This window comes from Sminthopsis crassicaudata, chromosome 2 (assembly GCF_048593235.1).
Source record: "Sminthopsis crassicaudata isolate SCR6 chromosome 2, ASM4859323v1, whole genome shotgun sequence".
NCBI classification, from domain to species: domain Eukaryota; kingdom Metazoa; phylum Chordata; class Mammalia; order Dasyuromorphia; family Dasyuridae; genus Sminthopsis; species Sminthopsis crassicaudata.
Genome location: NC_133618.1, coordinates 386935494 through 386961418, shown reverse-complemented (window position 1 = coordinate 386961418; position 25925 = coordinate 386935494). Strand labels below are relative to the sequence as shown.

At 32.6% G+C, this 25925-nt stretch overlaps 1 protein-coding gene across 3 annotated transcripts in view; it reads right to left on the bottom strand.

Moving 5' to 3' along the window:
- CTNNA1 (catenin alpha 1) overlaps positions 1–25925 on the bottom strand; it is a 148087-nt gene that overhangs the window by 77244 nt on the left and 44918 nt on the right. For 2 of the 3 annotated variants that reach the window (XM_074291461.1, XM_074291464.1), the window contains exon 7: positions 24548–24751. In XM_074291461.1, coding sequence (XP_074147562.1) covers positions 24548–24751 — 204 coding nt within the window. Of the gene's footprint in view, positions 1–24547; positions 24787–25313; positions 25353–25925 lie in introns of those variants that run through there. The other variant, XM_074291463.1, reaches the window with a different exon arrangement.

Below are 25925 nucleotides of genomic sequence, written 5' to 3'. Positions count from 1 at the left end.
ACTGATGATTACTATAACTGAAAGTTTAACAGCAAATGGTTCCAACTTCTTTGCACTAGTATAACATTTGACTTGGCAAATATCACATTGCATGCATGATAAAAACTACCCTACAGACAAATAATTTATGCTCAAGTTTAGATGAGAATGATATTTCATATGGATTGTAAAAAACATGAAAACTGTTTCAAGGATTGCCTAAGATCTACTTTACCCTTTCAATAATTAAATAGCTTAACCTAATAAACAAAAACAAAGACCAAACAACTCACCATGCAAAAGTAGAGCTCCTAGTTCCCCACAACAAATATTTAGATCTTTTCTTTCTCCCTTTAGGTTATTGCGCATGGATGGATATAATTACATTTAACTCTTTTTTCCCCCTAATACTGGATTATCAATATGACAAACTAATATATGTAATTAGTAATCTTATACAGTACTAACTTTTTGACTTTGATAATCTGAAATAGGATATCATGTTCTGATCTAAAAGAAAATAATTATTTTTAAATTGAATTACAGTTAAATGTTTAAACTTTTTGCTGATTCATCAATAATAAGGGGAGGGAGAGAAGAGGAAGACTTGAATGGACATTATTCCATCCCACACTAGATCTAAATACATGAATAACATTTTTCAAATGGCTTATCAAAACCACTACTAAGAATGTGAGAATTATACATCAGGCATTCAAGATTTAACTTTAAATATTTCTTTATTAGGATACCACTAATAAAAGGGTCTGAATACATAAAAAAACAATGTAAAAGAACATGACAACAAAACAATACTTATTAACTAAGTGTCCCCAGACACATACCGATTTAAGAAATATAATGCTAATTGCTACAAAGTGATTATCCGTATACCTCCCACATTAGCAACTAGCAGAGATGATTATTAAGCTGAGGGGAAAAAAAATCATGCCATCAATGTACCAAGAATAAAAAGCTAAAAGGTCTGCAAAAAGAATCCACAATCACTAAAAGTACTAAAAGAACATCCAACAAATTTGTTCTCAGATATAGTGCATGTATTTTTTGTAATTTCGATGTTTTTTAATAAGTCTCATTGACCCAGTACATACTTAACACTGTATGAGAAATGCTATGGGGGGGAAAAAAAGACAAAACTTTTTTTTAATGAAGACATTCCCTGTTTCTAAAGAGCTTAATTGATGCACCTGCAACAGTTAAAAAATACAAAAGTGCAGATAAGGAATACTAAATGGTGTAGTATTTGATATTGTTATTGAATCTGAGGGGGGAAAAAAATGGATCAAAAACGTAGAATTAGGGATGATTCCTAAAGGATAGGTAGGATTTAGACAAAATATACAAGGAATAATAATGATAATATGAAGAAATAGCATTTATACTTCATTTCAGAGTTTTGCAAGTACTTTACCAACACCATGACAGGTTATTCTCACAACAATATGAGGAGTAGGTATAATCATTACCCTCATTTAACAAATGAGGGAAACTAAGACAGAAATTATGTGATGTGCCCAGCACCCTACAGCTATTAAGTTTTATATACTATTTGAATTGGGATTTTCCCGACCTAAGCTACTGTACTCTATCCATTCATTGTAGAACCAACATCCTAAGGAAGAAAGGAAAAACCAACTTATTGAGGAGTAAAAAGACAGGAAGTAAGATGGCTAAAAAGGTATCAGAATGAAAAGTCTTAAAAGTCAAAAAGGAAAGTTTTATTTCATTTCACAATACAAAGTACCATATGGGTTAAAAAGAGGTAGTATAAAAGCTAAGTTTTAGGAAGATTAGTCTCGCAGTTTTCCAAATTTTATTTAACAAAACAGATAATTATTCCCACTTCTCATCAATAGAAAAGGGCCTTTGGGAGAAGTGCAGTTTGAGGAGAGCTTGAGGAAGAGTAGGAAGTAAACAAATATGTCTTTTAAATAACAATGACAAGTGAATGACAAGTGGAAACTAGGAACAGAAAATAGTTCACCAAAAGCTTATCTTTCTAGTTATTATCTAACATTTTAATAATAGGAAGTATGAAAGGTAAAAAATGGCATCTTAAAAGTTGCACTTCGGGGCAGCTAGGTGGCATAGTAGATAGAGCACCAACCTGAAGTCAGGAGGACCTGAGTTCAAATTTGGTCTCAGACACTTAACACTTCGTAGCTGTGTGACCCTGGTCAAGTCACTTAACCCCAAGTGCCTCAGAGGGGAAAATAAATTACACTTTGATGATTAACATAAAACATGAGAAAAACACCATTCCCCAGAGCAGAGGGAGAAGAGGAAAAAATGACAGAGAATAAACATACCAGAAAAAAAAAAAAAAATGGAGAGACTATTTGTTGGAAATGTCTAGTTTTGGAAAAAATAAAAGGGAAGTTCTTATTCCTATTCAATCTAACAGGCTTCCTAGAGATGAACAAGTTCATCTGTATCTTTTTTGCTCTGAACACAACTCCTCCCCCCAAAAAAAACTAGGGGAAAAAGTTTTTAATAATTTCTAGTTCCTTGATGCAACAGTACAGAGTAGTGACAGCCTGTTAATTTTATTCACTTACATACTATAAAAGGACCTTATTATAAGGTTTAATTTGTTACTTTTCTGTATAAGAGATTAATTAATGACTTCACCGTTTGAAACTTGAGTAGAACTGCTGTGTTTTTGTTAAAAGCTATGTAACATGGCTGCCAAATACAATTTTAATCGAAATCCAAAAGCTATAACTACCTAACACTTTAATAGGAGGTGGAAGGAATGAAAAATAACATCTTACAGGTTATATTTTGATGACTTTCACAAAATGTTAGTAACATTCCATGCCCTAGAATAAATCATTCTCTCATAATGTAATACTTCACACCTTCAATTAGAAAGTCTCTTGAAAGGGAAAAAACAAACTGTATTCACCCAGTATTTCCTTGTTTTCTTTACAATGAAAATTATTTGTATACTCATTTTTCATATCATTTTTCTATACATTCAGTAGCCAGGAGCCTGAAAGATGAATTACTCAGTAACATTTTAGAGAATAAGTTTCTAACTCCCTACCCTCTCAACCTTCATACACTTGTCATCCTTTTTCTCAACCTCTGGAAACCATAAGTTCCTCCAAAATTCTCTGCAAAAGATGGGATCATCCCTAAGAGAGGGTAGGAGTGGAAAGATAGGATAGTAGAGTTTACCTAATAAGCAAATGATTTCCCAATTCTCTGTGTGGGACATGAAAACTGGCTCATTTTCTAATTTCCTTATTTCTAGATAGTAAGATTTCATTCAGAGTTTCACCACAGACTTCAGAAATACTGCCTGTGCCTCTCCTGTGTATTATTTGATATTCTACTTTATTAGTGTTTATTCTTCACAAAGAAACAACTCAACTGAAGCTTTTCCAAGACCAAAACTAAAGAATTTTCTTGAGTATTTCTGTTTTTCACATGTAACTATCCTTTCCTCTATGGATTTTCCTGATGCTACTTTCTCTTTGTTTTCTTACTGGTCATCTCATAGTTAAGTTCAGGGCTCTACAATACCTCATGTGATCTTAATTACTCCCAGTGTTTAATGATGGTATCTTTGCAGATGATCTCTATATCTATGCAGCCAAATATGGATGTCACACTTCAGGTTTAACAAGCATAATACATAACTCATTATCTTTGCTATCAAATTCATTGCTCCTCCAAACCTTCATATTTCCAAGAATACCACCATTGTTTTGATAACCAACTACACAACCCATCCTTGGGTTCTCCTCTCTCCTACACTATCCAGTTGCTGAATTTATCTGCCTTATAATCTGTTCTATCTCCTTTTCCACTGTGCCTTTAGGACTTTCTTCTATTATGACAATGAAGGGGATGGCTTTATCCTAGCTGCCTTTCTCACATTCTTTCTATCTTCTGATACTCACTGAAGGAAAAGTGTTTTTCTGTTAAATTTCTCCTTTATTTCTTTCTTCATTTCTATCATCTCTTAGCATCCTTTTTACGCCTTCACTGCAATTTTCAGACTCTTCCTTCTCCTTGACTAGGCAGTGTATTTCATTCCATTATATCTAAATCCTTATTGTGATCATTTACAGACCTTCAAGTCACTTTTCCCCCAAATAAGTTTATCACCTGGCTCAAATTTTCCTTCTACACACTATCCCCTTTAAATATTAAATAAATATTCCAAAAGCCTTACAAATAAATTAAAAAATTAATAAATGCTTCAGGCTTCCAATTTCTAAGAATTTCTTCTCTAGTGTACCTCAATACACACTTACTAGCTAAAGGCTGACAATTCAATGCACATGGTAGACTACTTATTCTTTGTAAATATTTGTTGAATTACTTAGTCAATTCAATTCTGCAAATGCATTAAAGGTGTTTAAAAACTTACAGTGTGCAGAAGATACAAAGAGGAAAAACAGAAGCATTCCATTGGAGAAATCTACAGGGATACAAGGAAGCAAACTTCATCTACAGAATAAAATCTGAAACCAAAGAGTTTCTGAAGTACTTAAAATAGAATTCCTTGATGTTTTGCCTGGCTTGCTTTAAAGACAGGAGGGCAAGACAAAAGGGTAGTAAAAATAAACTAGAGTGCTTCAACTGCCAAAGATTACTTTAATAATTTAACTTAAAAATAACTTTAATAATTCTTGTCAACCATCAATGAATTTCTAAAGGTCCTTCTGCCTTCTGTTCAGACCTATCTCTTATCAAAGATATTTTCACTCTGATTCACCAAAAGGATTCTACTAAGATCCTAAGTTTTGTATTTGTTCATTTTGATTTGGACAGAAAAATAGGACATTTAGAAGTTTAGTCAAACCTCATTTTATTCTTCCAGATAACTTCTAGCAATTGAAATACAGTTGTAGTTTAAGCTGTTGTAAATAATGACTAGACATTTTTAAAGTCAAAGGAATGTCTGACCAAAAATGTATGTTACATTAAAAAATTCAGAAGACATTTTGCATGTTCCATTATTTAAACTAATGGACTTTTCTGTAGGAATTTTCAAGGAATTTTATGTACCTATAGAAAGTATGCATATTGTTATATATACATACATTTAAGCAGGTAGAAAGTACTTTCACTGGCAGATTAAGAAACAGCAAATACCAAAGAAAGACTGTGAGCTCAATACCTTTGTATGATAGTCAGTACTATTTTATATATATATTCCAAATGAATCCTAGTTAACAATATTGAAAATCTATGTCCTTAATTATAATTTCAAGAAAAGCCACTCCCAAGGTGTGCCCCACAGATACAAAATCAGTGGGGTAACCTTTGTATTTGAAGGATATAATAATATATACACAACTGTTTCAATTTAACATTACTTGGTCAAGTAAAAGGAAGATCAGAGAAATATCATACCAAACTGCTTGCTTTTCATCATTGCTTGATTTTCATCAGCCCCATGTTGGACAAAATGGTTCAAAAGAGTTTAAGAATTAATTTAAAAATTTTAGATTTTGTTCTACTTTGGACCTTACTGTTTCATTTCTAAATTACAATATTTTAGATGGAAATTTATCCTTTTTTTAATCCCTTTGCCCTCTTTTCCTTCCCAGCATAGTCACCCCCACTCAATTTTACTTTTCCCTTTCTTAAGAGTTGTACTTTCCTTTATTTAATTATTCAAATTTTAAAAGGTTGTTTAAGAAGTATGTATACTCAGCTATAGAAAGCTGTGAAAGAAATTATGAAAATCTACTGCTCAAGATAAAGAGAATCCAGTTTATTCAGAAAAGACAACCAAATGTTCAGACCTATCTCTTATCAAAAATATTTTCACTCTGATTCACCAAAAGGATTCTACTAAGATCCTAAGTTTTGTATTTGTTCATTTTGATTTGGACAGAAAAGAAAACACAGTTAAGCTTACATTCAAATGTTTATGTAAAGACACAAATTTTGCAGATGGGACTAAAAGCAAAATCAAAAAATGTTCTTAGACAAAACTGATTTTTAAAAAATTTTGCACATGTGAATTCAATGGGAAAGTATGAAAAGTTCTGTCACTATTCTAGAATCAGAAAAATCAATCTCATAAAAGGTCTTCACTATTACCATATAGAAAAAAAAATAGTTCTATTTTGAAAGCCCAATTTTTAAAGCCAAATAAGCTTTAAGTCAAAGCTCCATAGATTAGTACCTTGCATTTACTAGTGAAAAAGTTCCTAAGGATTTTGAATTTTGGTGTATGCCAATATAATATTCTAATTTAAATTAAAATTTTTAAATTTTTAAAAAAAGCAATGCCAACCATGGACCAATGTTTTAAATAATTCTCTGCATTTCTGAAGATACATATATTTTTAAAATATACCCTTTATTTGGGAAGATTCATAAAAAACAGATAAAGCACTTTTAATATGACTTTGGATTAAAGGACTCGAGATTTCCTATATGACTTAAAAAAAAAAAAAAAGAAAGAAAACTAAAGACTAACAAGTTCCTTGCATTCAAAGCAGCACCTATAAGCCCTAGCTAATTTTATTTATTATATAACTGGATATAATTTCATACCCAATGCAAGAAATTGTCTTATTTATGATAAGCCAGCTCAAGTATCAAAAGAAAAACTAAATTGCAGTTCTGAAATTCAACTAGGTTGAAAGCAATTTTAAGGCCTGCTTCATAAATTTATAATAAGAGAGGAAAACAACAGACATTATAGGAAAGGGTCTGTACATTCTTTCAAATCTTTAAAAGGCATGAGGAAAACAAATGTGGAAACCTTTTTGTATGCAGATGACAGCAGTAATTGAAGAAAATCAAAAATGAGTATTATCTAAGTTTAGAGAAAATATTACAAACATACGATTTTATCCTCACAACAGCTGTGTATATAGGGGGAGGAAGGGTAGGCACTATTATTATCCCTATTTTGCAGATGGGGAAATCAAGGCAATTGGGGTGGGGGGTGGGGGGGAGAGAGGGAAGTAACTTGCCCAAAGTCACACATCCAGTAAATGACTGAGGTTGGATTTGAATTCAGGGCTTCCAGACTCCAAGCCCTGTACTCTATCCATTTTTTTGTTATGTTTTTTCAGTTATGCCCAACTCTTCATGACCTCATTTGGGTTTTTTGTGTTTTTTTTGGTTTTTGTTTTTTTTTTTTTGGCAAAGACCCTGAAGTGGTTTGCCGTTTCCTTCTCCAACTTGTTTTATAGATGAGGAAACAGAGTTAAACAGAATTATGTTACTTGCCCAGGATCACATAGTTAATAAAGTCTGAGGTTGGGTTTGAACTCAGGAAGAAAATGTTTTCCTGATCCCAGGCCTGGTACTCTATTTGCTGCACCATCTATCTGCCTCTAACTGTAGTGCAGAATATTACTCATAACCTTCCATTTAGGGTACCTCAATGAATTGATTAAAGGGAAGAACTGAAATTATGCATGTCTTAAACCAACATTAGTTTAATCCTTCTGACAGAGTTTCAGCTATATGATGCCCCTCCTTTTCCCTCCCCTCCCCCAGGGTAGAAATGGCCCTTTTCTTTCACTAACACATTTATCTCAACTTTTCATCATGTGGGTGAGTAGGACTACTGAAACCTATAAAAGGATCAAGTCAAGGTTGTTCTCAATTTCTGTCAGAGTTGTCTTCTCTGCATCCTCTTAGTTTCTCCACATTTTCAAATATTCCTATGGTTCTGTTGCTGCTGTTATTCTTGGCCAGTATTCCCAATTGGAAAGAAAGTATTAGGGAGAAGAAGCAAAACAAGACTTCATAAAGACTAAAGTAACAGATGAAAAAATTCCAAACCCAACTTCACCAAAATCCACCAAGCGCTTTGAGACATACTTTGTAGCTGGTATAAAAATTTTTTAATTATGTTATTAGAGGCTACTTTCTTGAATCAAAGCTAAAAGAAACCTGTAGTATTTTCTGCTTATTTTCTGTACTTTTACTGATTTTAAGGGTAGACCTAAAAAAAAATTACAATGACACTGGGAAAAAAAAAAAAAAAAACCTTATACAAAGGAGTCCATATATTACGCGTGGTGTGTGTGTATCATATATACTATGGTCCCTCATTGCCATCAAAACAGGTTTGCTATGCAGAGTTAATTTTAGCAGTAAATCCTTATTGTACAGAATGCTAGATTAGCACTCCTCAATTGGGCTTCAAAATTAGAAAGCACTCATGGAGGTCATATAAAATAAATGGTCTTAAAGATACAGGGAAATAGAAGTTCACACCACAGTAGTTGCTGGTAGGAAAGGATACAAAAAGTAATTAAGAACAAGACCCTCAAAAAGTTGTTAAAATAAATTGACTGAGTTGAACCATTCAAAATAAATAGAAAACTACTACCTAAACTATCAAAAGCACAGGGCTGTTTCTAAGAAAAATGCTTATAAAGCTTAAATGTGAAATTCTAATTGTGGTTGACAATGAAGGAAAAGTTCAAAAGCTCACAGAAACAATGTTTGGAAAAAAAGACAACAAACATCTAATAGTTACATTTCAACACTCTTTGGCCTGTTATTAATATTGTCTTTTCTTGGAGCAGGTAGGTGGCACCAGCCCTAAAGTCAGGAGGATCTGAGTTCAAATCTGCCCTCAGACATTTAACACTTCCTAGTTGTGTGAACCCTAGACAAGTCACTTAAACCCTAATTGCTTTAGCGAAAAAAAAAAAAAAAAAAAAAAAAAAACATATATATATATATATATATATATATGAGAAAGCATTCCTTTATATGTATATAAATATATATATATAAAGAGAATATGTATAAAGAGAAAGTATTCCTATCAAAGAGATTTAAAAACAAACAAAAGAACAATTTCAACATAAAAGACAAGACACAATGATTATATTTCTGACTTGTGAGATATACAGATTTTATTGCAATAAAGAATTATCATTAATTGATGGCAGGGATTGGAAAAAAAGACATCAACTATTAAAAATCTGGGGGTAAAAATATAGAAAAACAAAGAGACATAATATATTTGTTCTAATCAACCCAACAAAGGAGATGTTACTCAATGATTTTTTTCAATGGAAATGATCTTTCCTCAAACATTCTCCAAACCTTTATGAATGGCTGTTGAAACATTTTTTTACATTAGGATGACATTACTATTAAACAATTTCACAGATAAGTACATAATGTTTTCTCCTCAGAAGAATGTAAGCTTCTCAAAAATAGGTATCTTTATTTTTTGTCTTTGTGTCTAGAAAGCCCAGCACACAGTAGGTACTTAATAAACATTTATTTATTAATTATTATATAAACAAGAAATTCATGTAAATGAAAACAACAGGTTCATAATATATAAAAACTATTTGCATCTCCATCAATGGAAGATATTGGCTAAAAGACATTTAATTTAACCATTTAAAAATCCAGAGAACCACCAGTGAACAGTCTCTTTTAGATAAAATAATGATCTGAAGAGATAGACTGATTAGATTTTCTTAAGAAAGAACTTGAACCTGTTTTAAAATATTCTTCAAAATAATTGGGGTTTTTTGTAATTCAATGAATCTTACGTTATTCTGAGAAGGGTCTCTAGGCTTTACCAGACTGCCAAGGAGATCAATGACACACAAAAAATCTCAGAATCTATATTTTTGTATAAACACTATCCATCATAACTATCATTTTTATGTCACACAGATCATGAGTTACTATTTTTAGTAAATACTATGCATATATTGTTATACAATAAACCTGTATGTTTGAGAAAGGCCAAAGGCAAGCTATATTATCACAGCAGTGTAATATAGTTTGCTACACCTACTATTGTCAAAGAAAAAAGGAAAGCAGTAAATATGACTTCCATAAAATAAATGAGAAATCACAAAATACACTATACAAGTAAAAAACCAGCATCAAAGGCAATAATCAAAGACATCTAAAATTGAATAGGAAAAAAGCAATAAAAATATACCACAGAGCTATCTAATCCAAGAACTAAATTGGTAGAATTAGAATTGACTCTCAGAGACTACCCTCCCCCATGCCACATGGAATTAACTAAAAAGAAGTGAGCCAGACCCAAGCAAAATGTGTATTTTAATAGTAAAGAGAACATATTATGAATCTGGGAATAAGGCCACCAACTTTAGGCTAGACAGCTCAGACAAATGGATAGTAATAAAACAATCCTTGCAACACAGTCAGAAGGGACACACTTGCTAAGCAAAAGGAAATTAATATAGTCTTTACACATTACTACCAGAATGCACATTAAAAAAAAAAAGAGTCACAACTCTCCAAATCTGACTCTAGCTAAAGGGGAGGAAGGGGGGGGGGAGGGAGAGGAGAAAATGAACTGCTTTCCTTCAGCAAACCTGGAAATGGAACTACCAGAGGCTCTTAAAAGTCTGGAAAGCAAAAAAATTCGGATGACTTGTCCAAGGTAACAAATATTCCTCATAGCCCCAGAACCATGCCAAATAGGCAGAATGAGTACAATTGGTGGTATGTATAAAAGATGTGATAGAATATTGTCTCCTTGGTGAAAGAAAATTGTGTGATGAAGGAATAATATTATAAATAGAAACAAACTAGAAATATCAGACAACCATAGTTGAAATGGGTTTTATAATAAAAGAAGATCACTTTCATCTCAGCTGGGCATGAAGAAATTTAGAAAGAACACAGCAGCAATTTCATTTGCTACAAGTATGGGGTGATAATAAGTGTGCTCTACTGCTGGCCATGTTACTCACTATTTCTCAGGGATATGTTTGCGTACACAATCATTGCCACTCCTAACATCGACGTTTTTCATTGTGTGTGTGTGAGAAATCCATTTCCTCCAAGGCTCTGATTCTAGGACAACAATTTTTTAGAAATTTAAATACTCTGTAACATACTAAAGGCTGCAAAATATCTTTCCTTCCTATCCTCCACAACAGGGTAAACAATATCCTCTTTTCCAAGGTACTTTCAGTGTCCACTCCAATTTGCTCCATTTAAAGGTTACATACACCTTCATAACAAACCTAACTCCATGTTTGAGGCACCTCAATTATTAAATATGAAAACAAATGTAAAATCTATTGTACTGAAACAAAATAAGTAATACCACTTAGAACAAAATAGTCAAGTCCAGAAATAGTTTCCTCTGTGACAATATTATAAGCTTAAATAAGGAAAGAATATGTATGCTTGAATTAAGTGAGGCATTTGTGTCAGAGGATTTATGACATCAGGAAATGAAAAAAAAAAAAAATTATTCATCTTGTTTTAGATTTTATTGTATTCCTCTAAAGCCCACAGCTATAAAAAGATGAAACCTGTATGAGGACTTTACTATTGTCATTCTAAGAGATTAAGGCAGGAACAAAGCCAGAAGCAATCACTGTATAATTTTAAAAAAAAGTTGTAGATGATTTAAATAGGAAAAATACTATAAAAACCAGTAATTCACCTTTTAAAAAATTGTTTCTTGTCCTCAATCCAATATCTCCCCTCTCCAAATGAGGTCCTTTTCAAGGCAAAAAATAAAGAGAAAGAGAGCAAAACCTATGTATCTGGTGAGTGCAGAAGCAGTTGGGCTGGGGCACTATTGGCTGTGGGCCCTTGCAGGAGGGTAGAGCTTTTGATTTGGAGTTTGAGGTGAGAGCTAAAGTGAAGCTAGAGGCACCACATCCACCCCCATGAATAAGATATTTCTCATTTAAAAAAAATAAAAATAAAAATTGAATGGGCAAAGAAGAAAGACTCCAACAACAGAACCTTACTGTGGGAACAGAGAAGATGGAGTCGGGAGTGGCAATGGTTCATCTTCAGAGAAGGACACTAAAGTAAAAAAAAAAAAAAAAAAAAACTTCTTCTACCCCAAAGAGTAATGTGAAATGGCTTTTGGCCCAAAGAGAGTATATAAAAGAACTCAATAATGAATTTAAAAATCAAATGAAACACTGAGGGAAAACTAAAAATTAAATAAAAAAACAAGGCTATGAAAAAAGCTATCCAATTAGAAAAGGAGATATAGATTCCTAAAGATGAAAAAAACTCTTTGACAATTAGAATTGGGCAAGGAGAAACCCAATGAAACTATAAAAGACCAAGAAATAACAAAACAATAAAAGAATGAAAAAATAAAACAGAATGTGAAACATAAGAAAAACAACAGATCTGGAGAATAGATCAAAAAGAGAAAATATAGGAATTATTGGACTACCTAAAATCTGTGACCAAAAAAAGAACTGACACAAAAATGCAAGAAATAATCCCCCCAAAAAATTGTCTTGGAGTAATAGAACAGGAAGAGAAAGTAGAAATAAAAAACAAATCCATCCATCATCACCTCAAAGAGATCTTCTGTGGAAAACTCATTAGGAATATTATTGCCAAATTTCAAGACCTCCTACAAGAAATTCTACAAGAAACAAGAAAAAAACCAATTCAAATATGCTGAAGCTACAATTAGAATTGTACAGAATTTAGCAGACAATAAAAGACTGTAGGTCTAGGAATCATATCTATTGGCAATCAAAAGAACTAGACCTGCAACAACGACAACAACAAAAAAAATCATATGTAGCAAAATTATCCATAACACTGAATGAGGGGGGGAAAAAAAAATTCAGTGGACTTGCAGATTTTCAGGACTTTCAACCAAACCCAAACTCAATAGAAACTTTAATATATGAGCCAATCAAAGATCAGTTTCAAGAAACTCCATTAACATAGATAAATTGTTTATGCTCTTTACATGGAAATGTATACCATGTGTTTAAGACTGATGCAATTGGGTAGCTCAAAAGAAAAACTGGGGCAAAATTGAGTATGATTTGATTCTAAAAAAAAAGCAAAACTACCTAGAAAAAGGTAAAAAACAGCAATTATGGTATACATATGAGGTACAGAGGAAGAATAGACACAGAGGCATTAAAAGTGAGAGAAGAGCTCATAGGTCTTAAAACCTACTCACATCAGGAATGGGTTAAAATAGGCAATGCTACATATGTAGCATGAAGGAAAGAAGATAAAGAGAGATCCATGAGTGGGAGGACATTAAATTATAGGCAAGTTTCAAAAATTCAATCAAGAGAGAAATCTACATTATATGTCAGCCATACTAATATTGTTTTAGATGTATGTTACATATGGGTGAATGTGTGTATATATACACATTAAGTATATGTAGCTATGAATGCATGTACATGAATATATGTGAGTGGATAGGTGTGAATACACACACACATATATAAAAAAACATATCTGTGCTTAACATAAGGGAATGAAAGAGGGTACCTGTGAAAGAATAAAGTAAAAATAATTATACAGCAGAGAACAAAAGAATAATCTACAAGGAAGCAAAGAAAAGAAAATGAAAAGAAATTCATGAATATAATTTCTTTCCTATTAAATATCCTTTCTTGAGTGGTAATTTATTGTGGATTTTTTTTTAAATCCTTTCTGATGTTCTGCTGGGCACGTGACAATCTTCTGTTCTACTTTGTTTTATTTTCTTTTTCTATTTTTTTCCCTACTCTTTTTTTAAAAAATAAAATTAATTAGACATCCAAAAAAAAAAAAAAAAAAAAAAAAAAAGCAATTCTTCAGTTCAATGGGGAACATCACAAAACTGTCTATGGCAATACATGTTGATAAATTATATCCTTTGGTCCTACAGGTAACATGACCTAAATCAGAGCTCCTTAAACAGTTCCACTTGCAACTTTTTTACAATCCCATTTTGAATCTGAACTGGCATTCTGATAGCATTCATGGATGCACAGTGCAAAATGTCAATGTTGCTTGTATGTTCAGAACCAAGTGAAGTCCTGTGGATTCTTACGTGTTTGATTTTGAATTATTTTTGATCACTGTATTCAAAAACTTTTTACTGTTACCAAATTTTTCTTTATCTTCACATTCAATTATACAACCCACAGTTTAAGATGTTTTGATCTAAATTACCCAATAAGTTATAAGCATATAGTCATCCCTAGACAATTGATAGGGTTAGGGACACAGGACTACCTACAAAAAACTCTAGGCCCATTCCAAAACCTTCATTTATTTGTTCATTTACTTGTTTACTTACTTAAGGAGGCAATGGAGTTAAGTGATTTGTCCAGCTTAGTAAGCAAGCTCAATTTGAACTCAAGTCCTCTCTTAAATTTAGGGTCAGGGCTCTAGCTTCTGAGCCATTTAACTCCTCAAACCTTCATTTTTAATAATTATGATCATATTGAACACACAAAAACAAAATCAAACAATATGCTGCACCCATACAAGTTGTATCCTGGAAAGATATTAGTATTTTGTGCAATATACAGTCTTCAGAGCCATGGCATAGCTGCCGCATCTACGTCATAGATTTCCTTCTCTTATGAAAAAAGCACAAGATACAAAGATAATACTGTGAGAAAATGACATGACTGAGTTGGGAAACAAAGTATATACCTTGAAATTATTGTTTATAACTATTATTTATAATAGATTTCCTGTAATTTTCCACAGTAGGTCACAAATCTCCAAAAATTACCATTTAATTATCAATGGCTTGAGCACAAACTGTCAGAGGTCAGATGACTGTATATGTAAAAATAAGCAACAGTATATGAGTCAATTTAGCATTTATTGCACACCTGTCTGGCTTCAAGCACTATACTAAGAATTCAAAGAAAGCTTAAAGACAGCCTTCCCCTCAGTGAGTACAGCAGCTAAACAATGAAGGAAGGGGAGGAGGAAACGTTAGCTTAAACTGGAGATTATAAAAAGAAAGAAGATACTAAAATTAAGGGGAATAAGGAATGAATCTGTAATGGAAAGACTACCACAGACGAGGTTAAATGTATTGCTGGTGAATTGATGTTCACTCCTTAAAAATGTTTCCAAAAATCTGCTTTATAGAAACCATTTAAAGATAACTGTTTCTATTACATCATAGGTTTCAACCTTATAAGAAAAATATTCTTATAATCCAGTCCAATATGGTCAGGAAGAAATTTTATATGAACTGCAACTGCTTTAAATGATGTTAAAAGTCATTTTCTTAACAATCCCCTCTAAACACTCCATAAAGCAGTTTAAACAAAACACTAAACTAGAAACTCTAGTCATAATTTTTCATACATTATAAAATTTATCTACCAAGATGTTGACTTTTTTCTTCCTCAATTTTTAACTTCAAGGTAAATATTATTCATTTTCCTCTTAAATGCAATCTTAATGCATTTTACTACTTCATTCTCAAAGAAATTTTTAGTTACTCTTATTTGTGAGCAATATACACTAAGATATCAGAAATGTCAAACTCAAATAAAAAGAGGGATTGATAGTCTATACATGAAGACCTCACATTTTGTTTAATGTAACGTAAAAAATGTAATGTTACATACATTTTTTGAGCCATAAAGTTAATTTTTTTTTTGTAAAGATGAATTTTTCCAGCTGTGAGCAGAGCCACAGAACCTAAGCCCCAACAGTTTCAGAATACCACATCACAGACTTTAGTCCCCATTCCTCCTTCAGACATCTCTCTGTAGCTCTAGGATGGAAGTACTGCTGATTTAAAGCATGGATTAAAGCTGATTTAAACATATGGATAGAGTCTACATTTTATTGTATTTTTATTTATTTTGTTAAATGCTTCCCAAATACATTTTAATCTAGTTAAGCTATATGTTTGATACTTTTGATCTACAGATCAAATCCTTCCAATATACCAAAAAAATCTTTTTTGGAGGAAATGGTTTCAAACATCTCCAACACATTTTCTGAATATTTTACTTTTTAAAAAATGCATCACTAGAAATATAATAAGAATCACTACAAATAAAATCCCATTTATTTACTTTGTCCAATTTTAGACTTTTAAAAGCCTAAAAATTGGTTCTATATCAAGCAAAGATATACATATTAGGAACATGGAGAATTTTAAATACACTTTCTTCTATTCGCTTTGAACAGACATACCCTAAAACTGTTGATTCACTAAATGTTAAGCTGCCAGAGAAAGTAGACTGGCTTAAATTTGACATTTTCTTCTGGCAGTCTTTTGTCCTTAATGAGTTGCTATCTAGAAGTTAGAAAAAAGCAGATTTCCATTAATTTTTGCTTTAAAATTAATTTTCTTAATCATAAGGAAATATAACAAAAAAATCTCATCATTTTAAGGCTTTAAATTAGTAAGATGATCAAAACACAGCTCTCCAGAGCAAATTATTGAGACTATTTATTCAGGTTATAGGTCTCTTACTTAGTATAGACTCAAGACAACAATAAATTGGGAGGTTGGAAGGAAGAAAATAAGAAGAAAGTTTATGTCCAAAGTCCCATTTTGTATAATGGTTATATCACGCCAAATCTCCTTGTCATCCAATACGTGCAAATTATTAAAACCTTTCCTCTCACATGTCACTTTCTTTCTCTCCTTTTTGCAAAATGCCAAGACAAAATGCGATATTTTTAAAGATTTAGTATCAAACATTCCCTCCCCTCCAAAACACTTCTCCAGAACATACAATCTTTGTAAATTCTCCCTTTGCTTATTGTCCAATGAGTTATTATGTATTAAATATGTTATTATTAGAAATGCTATGAATTCAAATGCTCAAAAGAATGCAAAGCACAATTTGCATTTTGTAGAAACAAAAATAGGCAAGGGATAAAAGTTTCTTTAAAAGAAAAGAGGTGTATTAACAAAAAAAAAAAAATCAGTTTTCTGTGGCAAGTGAATAATAAATAAGTCTATAAATACCTAAAGATGGGCAATTAAGCTCAAGGATGATAGGATGATTAAATGACAGAGATCATCCACAACAAATAGTTTATTCTCTCTGACATGAAAGCAACTCTTTCCAAATAGCAAACTTACAGAAGACAAATTAAAAAAAAAAAAGTTGAGTACATAAAAATTAACTGATATACTTGATAAGCAAGCAGAAGTAAAATAAGTGGTTACTTAAAGCACAGTGTGGCTTTAAAAATCAAACTCTTGACTGAGGTCTCCTTTAAGCTTTCCTTTTCTCACCCCTTCAAAATTCTTATCTAGTGGCTCATCCTCTTTTTCCTCTCTCATGATCTCTGCTACCACACAGGTTTAATGATCACTTCTAAACAAATGACTTCTAAATCTAGATACTACCTGAATTTCTGCCTAGATAAACTGTTGCAGACACAAACTTGCCATATCTAAATATAATATAAATATAAATTATAAATAAAAATATAAATATCTAAAATTTATCTTTTCCCATAAAGTAACTTTTGCTCAAAATTTTTCTCTTTCTAATAAAGACATCCCTGCCTTCTCAATCAACCAATTAAACTTTAGAGGCATTTTTTTCAAATGTGCAGCTCAAACACTCCTCTGGAACACATATCTTGATTCTCTTCAGCTGAAAATATTTGGTTTCTCCTAATATTTCCTCATACTGCACTATTTGCATAATACATCTTAAGATGTACTGGTAAAGCCAGTAAACCTATTTGTCACTTGTGGACAATATCAAACTAATGAGAAGCAAAAGAGATGCAGTAAAAGAGTACTGGCTTTGGAATCAGGAAGACCTGGGTTCAAATGCAGCCTTTTACACATTATACCACTTGATCTTTCTCTGGGTTACAAGATACCTCATCTATAATAAAAAGCTTTTCTAGCTCTACCCCTACAATGTTGTGGGGCAGGAGGTGTATTGGAGGAGTTGAGGCTTTCCAAGTTCATAAGCAGTGACATGGAGGGGAAAAAATTGGTTACTTAAAGAGAACAGCAAATAGTTCAGTTTGGATGAAGCATATAACAGAGTAAGAGACTAGATTGTTTTAGGTCCAGTTCAAAATCTATGACCATCAAAGTAAACTTTCAACTTTGTATAATGGAAAGAGCCTCAAATCCCAGTTGACTCATGTACTCAATCATATTTACCTGGAAAATGAAGGTATTAGACTAGATAGTCTTTGGTGTCTATTTAAATTCTTTGACCCTGCTATATGTAACCAACCACAACTTTGTAAATTTTAATTTTCAAACTCATTTATACAGTATGTGACATAAAAATAATTATCAACACAAAAAGATTAGAAAAATAATTTTTTCTTATTTTGAATTGGCCAATATTGTATTAATACATATACTTCGTTACATTGTACTATACTAAGAGACAAAGCTTGATCTAAACAATTCAGACAGCAGCAGACAACTTGCATAATTACTGCAATCTTAATTTATCAACTTGAATCCAACTTGAAGTGAAACTGAAATATGATTTTGCCTATTTTAAAAGTCTATTAATTCTCCTGAAAAAAAAATTAAATTAATATTCTTTGGAGAAAATGAAAAGACTGTTTAACTGATGAATTCAATTAGTTCCCTTTAATATTAAAATTTTACTGATCTCATGGACAGAAAGAATAAAACTGCATTTTATCACATTGCATTAATTGCATATTGTACATTGCATAATTCTGATGTGGGAAAACAATACTGATTTCTCCTAATACATGTGGCTTTACACAAGTGCTCTTAAGGATCTGTAATATATTTAAGTGCTGGGCTCTACAACAGCCCAATAGTCAACAATATCTGTTTATATGCATTGGGTTTTCAATACTATATAGCTGAATTATTACTCAAATATTTGTGGCTTGACTTCTAATTATTTTAGTCCATTTGGTTTTGGGGCATGTTATATTACTTTAACAGATTAAAATGGGGGCTGGCTCAGAAACAACAGAATAAGAGTTTTTTGCTTTACAAATCAAATCTATGCATCCTCTCTTAAAACAAGAAAGGGGATTTACCCAGATAACTGCCCTATAGAATTAAATTTAGGATGATTAACAAGGGGTCTCAAAAGTAGCTAGAAGTTAATCTACACATAATTTTTTTTAAAAAACTAAACTTAATGTTAAACTGCAATTACTTTGGCTGTATCTGCAAAGATTAAAAAAAGACTTATGCCCCCAAATAAATAAATAAAAGGTCATGGCACATTATTTCTGAAGAGCTTAACAACTTTACTTCTAAAGCAGTTTACCTGAACTTTTTAGATTCAAAAAGAAATAAGAAAGGAGACATGGAGTCACAAACACCTTATTTAAAATGAAAGGAGCAAAAACCTGAATAAAGATCGATTCATGGGGGAAAGTTTTATTTGGGGATGTCCTCACAAAATCTGTTTTATGACTAGAAGAGATACTGGGGTTACAACTTTCTGTAAAACAAGACTAAAAAGCATCTAAGGAAGAAATATTTCAGAGGAAGAAGGCAATATTTTGTTCTGGCAAAGAATGGAACTCTGAAAGGTTCCTCACCTGTGGTAAAAGGTAGTTTTGAAATTCAATATTCAACATTTATAAAAATAACTATCCCAGAGCTTGGCTTGCTGACCAGAAGAAACATTTCAACTTATCAAGTACCAAAGTTTAGATGTAAAATGAAAAGTGAGAAAATACAAGAATCAGTTTTTTAAAAATGAAGCTGGAATTATGTTAAATACCTAATTATATCTAGTTCTATAGCAACTCATTTGGAGATAGAAAATAAGACTAATAAACTTCTAGCTCCATACTATCAACTTACACTTTTAGGATGAAAAAACAAACTTAGACTTCATTCAAATATCAACAGAGAAGTAGTATCATTTTGAAAATTCAAAAATTCATTGTTTTTTAGCCACATTTAAAACAAAAGCTAAAAAACTTTAGACACCTGAATAATTAATCCAAAATACTGACAGTATAACTTCTAAAATCTTGATTTCACAACTTTGACCTCATAATCCATTCTCCAAGGCAATTTGTGCTTCTTTGGATAAAGAAAATAGTTTGGGTAGTAGTTTTAGAGGAAGGAGCTGAAACCTTATAAATTATGCCTCAGTTGAGGACTGTCTGGAGTTCTTCCTATTAGGAAAAGTGCATTACTTGGATTGGTGGTGTGTGGGAAAATAACAGCAAGTGTAATGATCTGAGACATTAAAAGTCCAACTGAAAAACTTCAAGAAACTAAGGATTATGGTTTTTGTTTGTTTAAAACAACCCTCAACTCAGTAAGGAGGTTCTAGCTCTACAAAATCTTCTGTTTTTCTAATGTATTATAAGTTAAAATATTGAAATACAGTCCAAGATCAATTCTGACATGTAAAATCCTACTCATTTGTAGACCAGCATATTGACTATGCTTCCTAATCTCTGATCTATCATCTTTCCTTCAAAATTTTACTATTGCTTCATTAAGTATGTACATTTTATTTAATAAATGAACATGGCATTTTATGATCACAAAAGGTCATGTACTTTCTAATTGCCAAGCCACAGGCACAAAATGCTTCTCAAGCTTGTTCGTTTTGAAGTTAAATTGTGGCTTGATTCATTAAGGTAGTTTAAAAAACAAAAACAACTCATACTTCATCATCAGTTTAGTTATGTCAAACACATAGTCTCCATTTCAATTTATGTTTGATACCACTAGTTTAGACCATAAAAATGTCATATTTTCACTGCCACAATTATGGTTCTCATACTACAGAAAGGCAAAAAGTTAATCTTTATTTATTCAAATTTTTCATTCAGCGCAAAACTAATATCCAAACATTTCCAACTATAAATCCAAACCCTCTATCCTCCAAGAATCCTCTTACAAAAGCTCAAAGTGGGAAGTCAAAAGAAATTAAAGGTATATCTGGCTATTCAAAGAAAAGAAGTATGACATAAATATTGGAAGATACCCTAGAATTCTAATGAAGTTTAAATTTACGGCAAATACAATAAGCTCAATCACTTATATAGCACAAAAAATGCACAATTATATACAATTGCCACAATATTTGACACCAAGAGATAGTCCAAAGCAGAGAATTTTGTTTCCTTGCTCCTTTTTTTTTTTAAACATTATATGACAACATTGGATGACAATCTAAGCATTTTCATCTGCTCTCAATGTATTTGATTTCAGAATAAATGGAATCTTAGCAATCCATAAACTGAATAATGAAGCTTGCCTTATAAAATGTCACAATATAGGTCAGGTTTGATTAGTTCAAGTTGCCTACAGTTTCAATGTAACATAGATATTTCCTTATTTATTTCCCCCCCTCCCCAAATTGTCAAAGACTTAGGGTCTTTCTTATGACAGAGTTAGACTGGAAGTTCATAAACAATCTTAGCTGATTGGCCTTTGGCTAGTTAAGAGCTCTGCATGTGCTAGTTCACTTATAAACAACAAATAACACTGAGCCTGGATGGTTCTGGTTGATAAACATCTTTTAACCCCAAAACAAACAACTCTCAACTTTCCTCCCCCCCCCAAAATGACTACAAAATAACTACTCCCTTGTGTCCCACTCAGGACTAAAAAAATAATTGTTAAACATAATTAAAAGCTTTGTATTTTATTTATACATATTAAGTAAAACATTAATTTTCATTCAAGATTTCTAACTTAAACCTTTTTAAAGGTGAACCCTGTCATTTTGCAACTTTGAAATCTGAGACCCAGAGGGATTACTGTCCTGAGGAACCTTGCTAGAAAGTAAATGAGCACAACTTTTGTGCTCTTTTCAACTATGCCATATAATATCTAATCTACACTATGGTTTCCCCCTTTCAATGTTTGCCTATGCAGTACAAGTTACTTAATTGTTAATTCTTAGTCACTCTGTCCTCAGGATAATACACTTGGTACTAATTAATTGCCTATGCTTAAGTATTAAAGTGTTTTTTTTTCCTTTTTTTTTAAGCACATCCATATATGAGTGACTTTTGCACTACTCTCCTCAGTTCAAATTTAGCACATACATTTGATCTGTTTTTGTTTTACTGTCCTTTGATACCCTATTTAAGACACCACCAGTGTAATTCATGCTTCAATTTAGCCACTTCTGAAATCTTCAAGCTTAAATACAGTTGTTTTTTTTTTTTTGTTTGTTTTTTTTTTGAAATGTGTTCCACATTTTCACCATGGCTTATCAACTGTTTTTTTTCCACTTGATTTAACTGAGCCGCTAATCTCATTTTTCTAAGGTAGGCTGGCTACAATCACAACACGGCAATGGCTTTAAAAAAATTCAATATGCTTCACTAATTTTACAACATGGTAGAAACAAGCTAAATAAGGGAATGCATTCAGCTTCACTCAAAGAACATACATTCATAACTCATTAGTAGAATTTCCTGAACACAGTCAACAGAAGACAGAATATGGGGAAAGGTCAAAAAAATTTTTAATGAAAAAATATAGATTGCTAACATTCTAGTAACAATCCAAATTTTCTTCTTTCTTTACAAATTGATTTTTACAGAATGTATTCACTTATCTGTCCATCTATGGTAGCTATTGTTCTATATCGTTCCCCTCCTTTCCTGGTTCCCCTGCCTCTCTCCTGTAGCTTCTTCTCCAAAAGGCAGTCCACAAGACATGGTACCATTTCCTTTCCTCCTTGTTTTCTTGCATAACCTGGCTTCTCCAAAATCACTAATGACCCCCTCCTTCATCTCTCTTCTTTGTCTGACACTGTTGATAATCCTCCTCTTAAGATCTAAGATTTCGTGACACTTTCTCCTATTTCTCTCCTTAACTGTCAGCCCCTCCTCATTCTTCTTTGATAATCTTTATTTAGTTCACACCTGTGAATCACAGATCTCACTCTAATTCTATACTATTTCACTTGGTCACCTCATCAGCTCTTATTTGTCAGGCCCCAAACTCTTTTCTAACCTTCAGTCTCACCACATCCAACTCTTAGTTGTTCTATAGACATAGTCAACTCAATGTGTTCAGAACATAATTTTTATTATCTCTTCCCTCCCCCCCAAAAAAATATTATCTTCTAATGTTTCTTTTTTTTTCCCTGAGGCAACTGGGGTTAAGTGACTTGCCCAGGGTCACCCAGCTAGGAAGTGTTAAGTGTCTGAGATCAGATTTGAACTCGGGTCCTCCTGAATTCAGAGCTGGTGCTCTATCCACTGCACCACCTAGCTGCCCCTATTTTCCTATTATTATTGAGGACACCATCATCATTCCAGTTCTAAAACATCCTTACTTTTTTAACTCTATACATATCCATTCAAGTTGTCAAATCTTGTCATTTCTACCTTTGTAAAAATTCTCCCATAAACCCTTCTCTATTCCCTGATGGTACTATAACCCTGCTGCAGGTTCTCATGACCTAACATCTGGCCCTATAAAAAACCTTTTAGTTCACTTCTCTGCCTCAATTCTTTCCAATTGATAATCTGCTCAGCTGTCAAAATGATCTTCTAAGTCTGACCACATCACACCTCACCCTCAACCTCTATAATTCAATAAACTCTAGTGACTTCCTATTTCCTCCATGAAATATAAACTGGTGTTTTTTTTAAAGCCCTTCCTAACCTGGCCTTTTTTACACTTCACTCCTCTCTGTTATCCAATAACTCCAGCTTCCAACTCCTTCCTCACTATACATTTTCACTGAAAGATGCATGTCTGGAACACCCTTCTGGCTTTTCAAGGCTACCATTGAGTATCTTAGCTAAAATCCTATCTTCTGCAAGAAGCCTATATCAGTTCTCCATCTTTGTGTCTTCCTTCTGAGACTACCTCTGCCAATTTAGCTTTTCTCCATCTTTTTGTACATAGTTGTTTCCATATTGGCTCCCAGATTAGACTGTGAGTTTAAACTTCAGAATTGATTATATGACATGGGAGACACTGGTATAGGACCACCCAATATGATGTGTCTTCATCAGAGAATGTGCTAAAGCAGAATTTAATTAACCCAAAAGAAATATGAGCTGAATAAAATTAGAGAACCAAATGTTCATAGGGACTATTGAGTACAGGTTGTATCTAACCCATGGCAGAGCATTCCAAGCTCATATTGATCTGATCAATCACAGTCAGACACACTGTATCTCAATTCTAATCTAATGATGTCAATTTGGTCCTTTTCAAGTATGAAGAACAACCAACAAGCTTAGCACTAATAGATGGCACTTAATAAGTGCTAATCACTTGTTTCTTACCCCAACTTCTTCTTCATGAGGGTTAAGATACAAAAAAGACTGACTGCAAAAAATGGCCTTTAGACAAAATACACAAGTGTAAATATTATCTTGCACAAAAAGACTCAGGATCATAAGCTCTGTGGTGGCAGAATTCTAAGTTCAAAAATATTCTAAATTCAGTCTGATAATTTTCTATTAGGGAAATGCTTGAATCAATGCCCTATTCTAATTTTTGTCCATCTGGTTGAAAAGCAATTTAGAAATGACAATTATGAAGAGACAGAAATTTGTGTGGCATGCATATTCTCACACAATTAGATCTAAAACTGTATTTTATTATTAAAAGTGGCAGCTTCTCAAAAGTCTTCTGCCTACAGCTTCTCAATGCTAAGAAATATGGTGAAAAAAATCTAAGACTCCAAGGAAAGTATTGGTATTTTGCAGTTAAGGTAATAACACCAGCCAAATACTGAAGAAGAAGAAAAAAAAATTGTCAATAATTTAGTCAAAATAAGTTAACTCCATAAATTACCCAATATTCTGCCATAATTGATTTGGATTAAATTGCTTTTAGCAATTTTTTAAAGGAATAGAAGTCCATAAAGACAACTTAAGCCCTCCTACTTACATTTCCCATGTATTCAGAAAGTAGATCCTGTAAGGCCTGTCGAACTGCATTACACTCTGCAACAATACGTTCTCGTCGATCATCACGAGTACAAGATGAATCCGCCATTAGGGCTGCTCCACTAATGATGCTCTCCAGGCGCTCCTCAAGAGAAGGTCTGAAACGCTCTTCACTGAAGCTCAAAGGGTCAACGATTATTTGTTTCTACAAAAGAAAAGATTATTATCTATTATCTATAACTATGTCATTACCTTGATTTTTGATAAACTAAAAACTGATCACAATTCAGTAAGTATACAGTCAAACATACTTCATGACAGATTGAAGGTAACATTTCCAGGGATGATTCTACATAATGATGAGCCATGTTCAATTGGCAGTTCATTTTTACTAAGTACTGCAAACCAAAAACTTAGCAAAACTTGGCCTCTATGAGGTATGTTACAGAAAAAAACAGATGCAAATATGTCAGCTTAAATCAAATTCAAACTACTGAACTCTTGAGTACCTACAAGCCCATCTGTACAATGCTAACTATTAAAGTTGTCCAAAGTAATTATCTCATCATGAACAAACAGTTCATTTTCTCCTGAACCTGTAAAAAAAAGTGCCATGGTATATAGACTGTATATAATAAGCTTGACTTTGTAACATCAGATAAACTATTTTTTAAATAATCATAGGAAACTGGTCCTGAAGTCAGGAGAACCTGAGTTCAAATCCAGCCTTAGACACTTACTAGCTTAGCTGTGTGATCCTGTCTCACCAAAAAAAAAAACAAACAAACAAACAAAAAAAAAAACCCCTATCATCGCCCAAATTTCACTGACTCTAAAAGCAGTTTCACAATAAAATGCACTAACTTTGTGGGCCTATCTCTAAGTTTCAAACTTAGATTCATTCTCATCTGTATTGCAACTTATTAATCTTCTTACAATTCCTTCTGGCCTTTTATTTCCATTCCTAATGTATTTTTTAGTTCTTTGGTTGATTTCATTTACGTATTTCAAAGGGCAGGAAATTTGTCTAAAAACAGTTTGGGAAAATGCCTTGCAAGTACAGCCCATGAAATTCATTCCTACCATGGTACCAAATGATTTATGTATTAAGGAATTAAATTTTGCATTAAGAAAAATATTTCAAGGAATCTACCATTCTTGAATATCAGTCTCAGCAGATTTACAGAAACATCAACCAAGTGGCAGGCATACTCTATAGGAATTTGAAGGATCTGGGTTCAAACCAAAGTTCTGCTAACAAATACTTGTATGAACATGGACAAGTCACTTAAACTTCTTGTTTGTGCCTCAATCAACAAGGATTTATTAAGCACTTACAATGGTTAGGCACTATACCAAGATCTCAATAAGCTTACCTA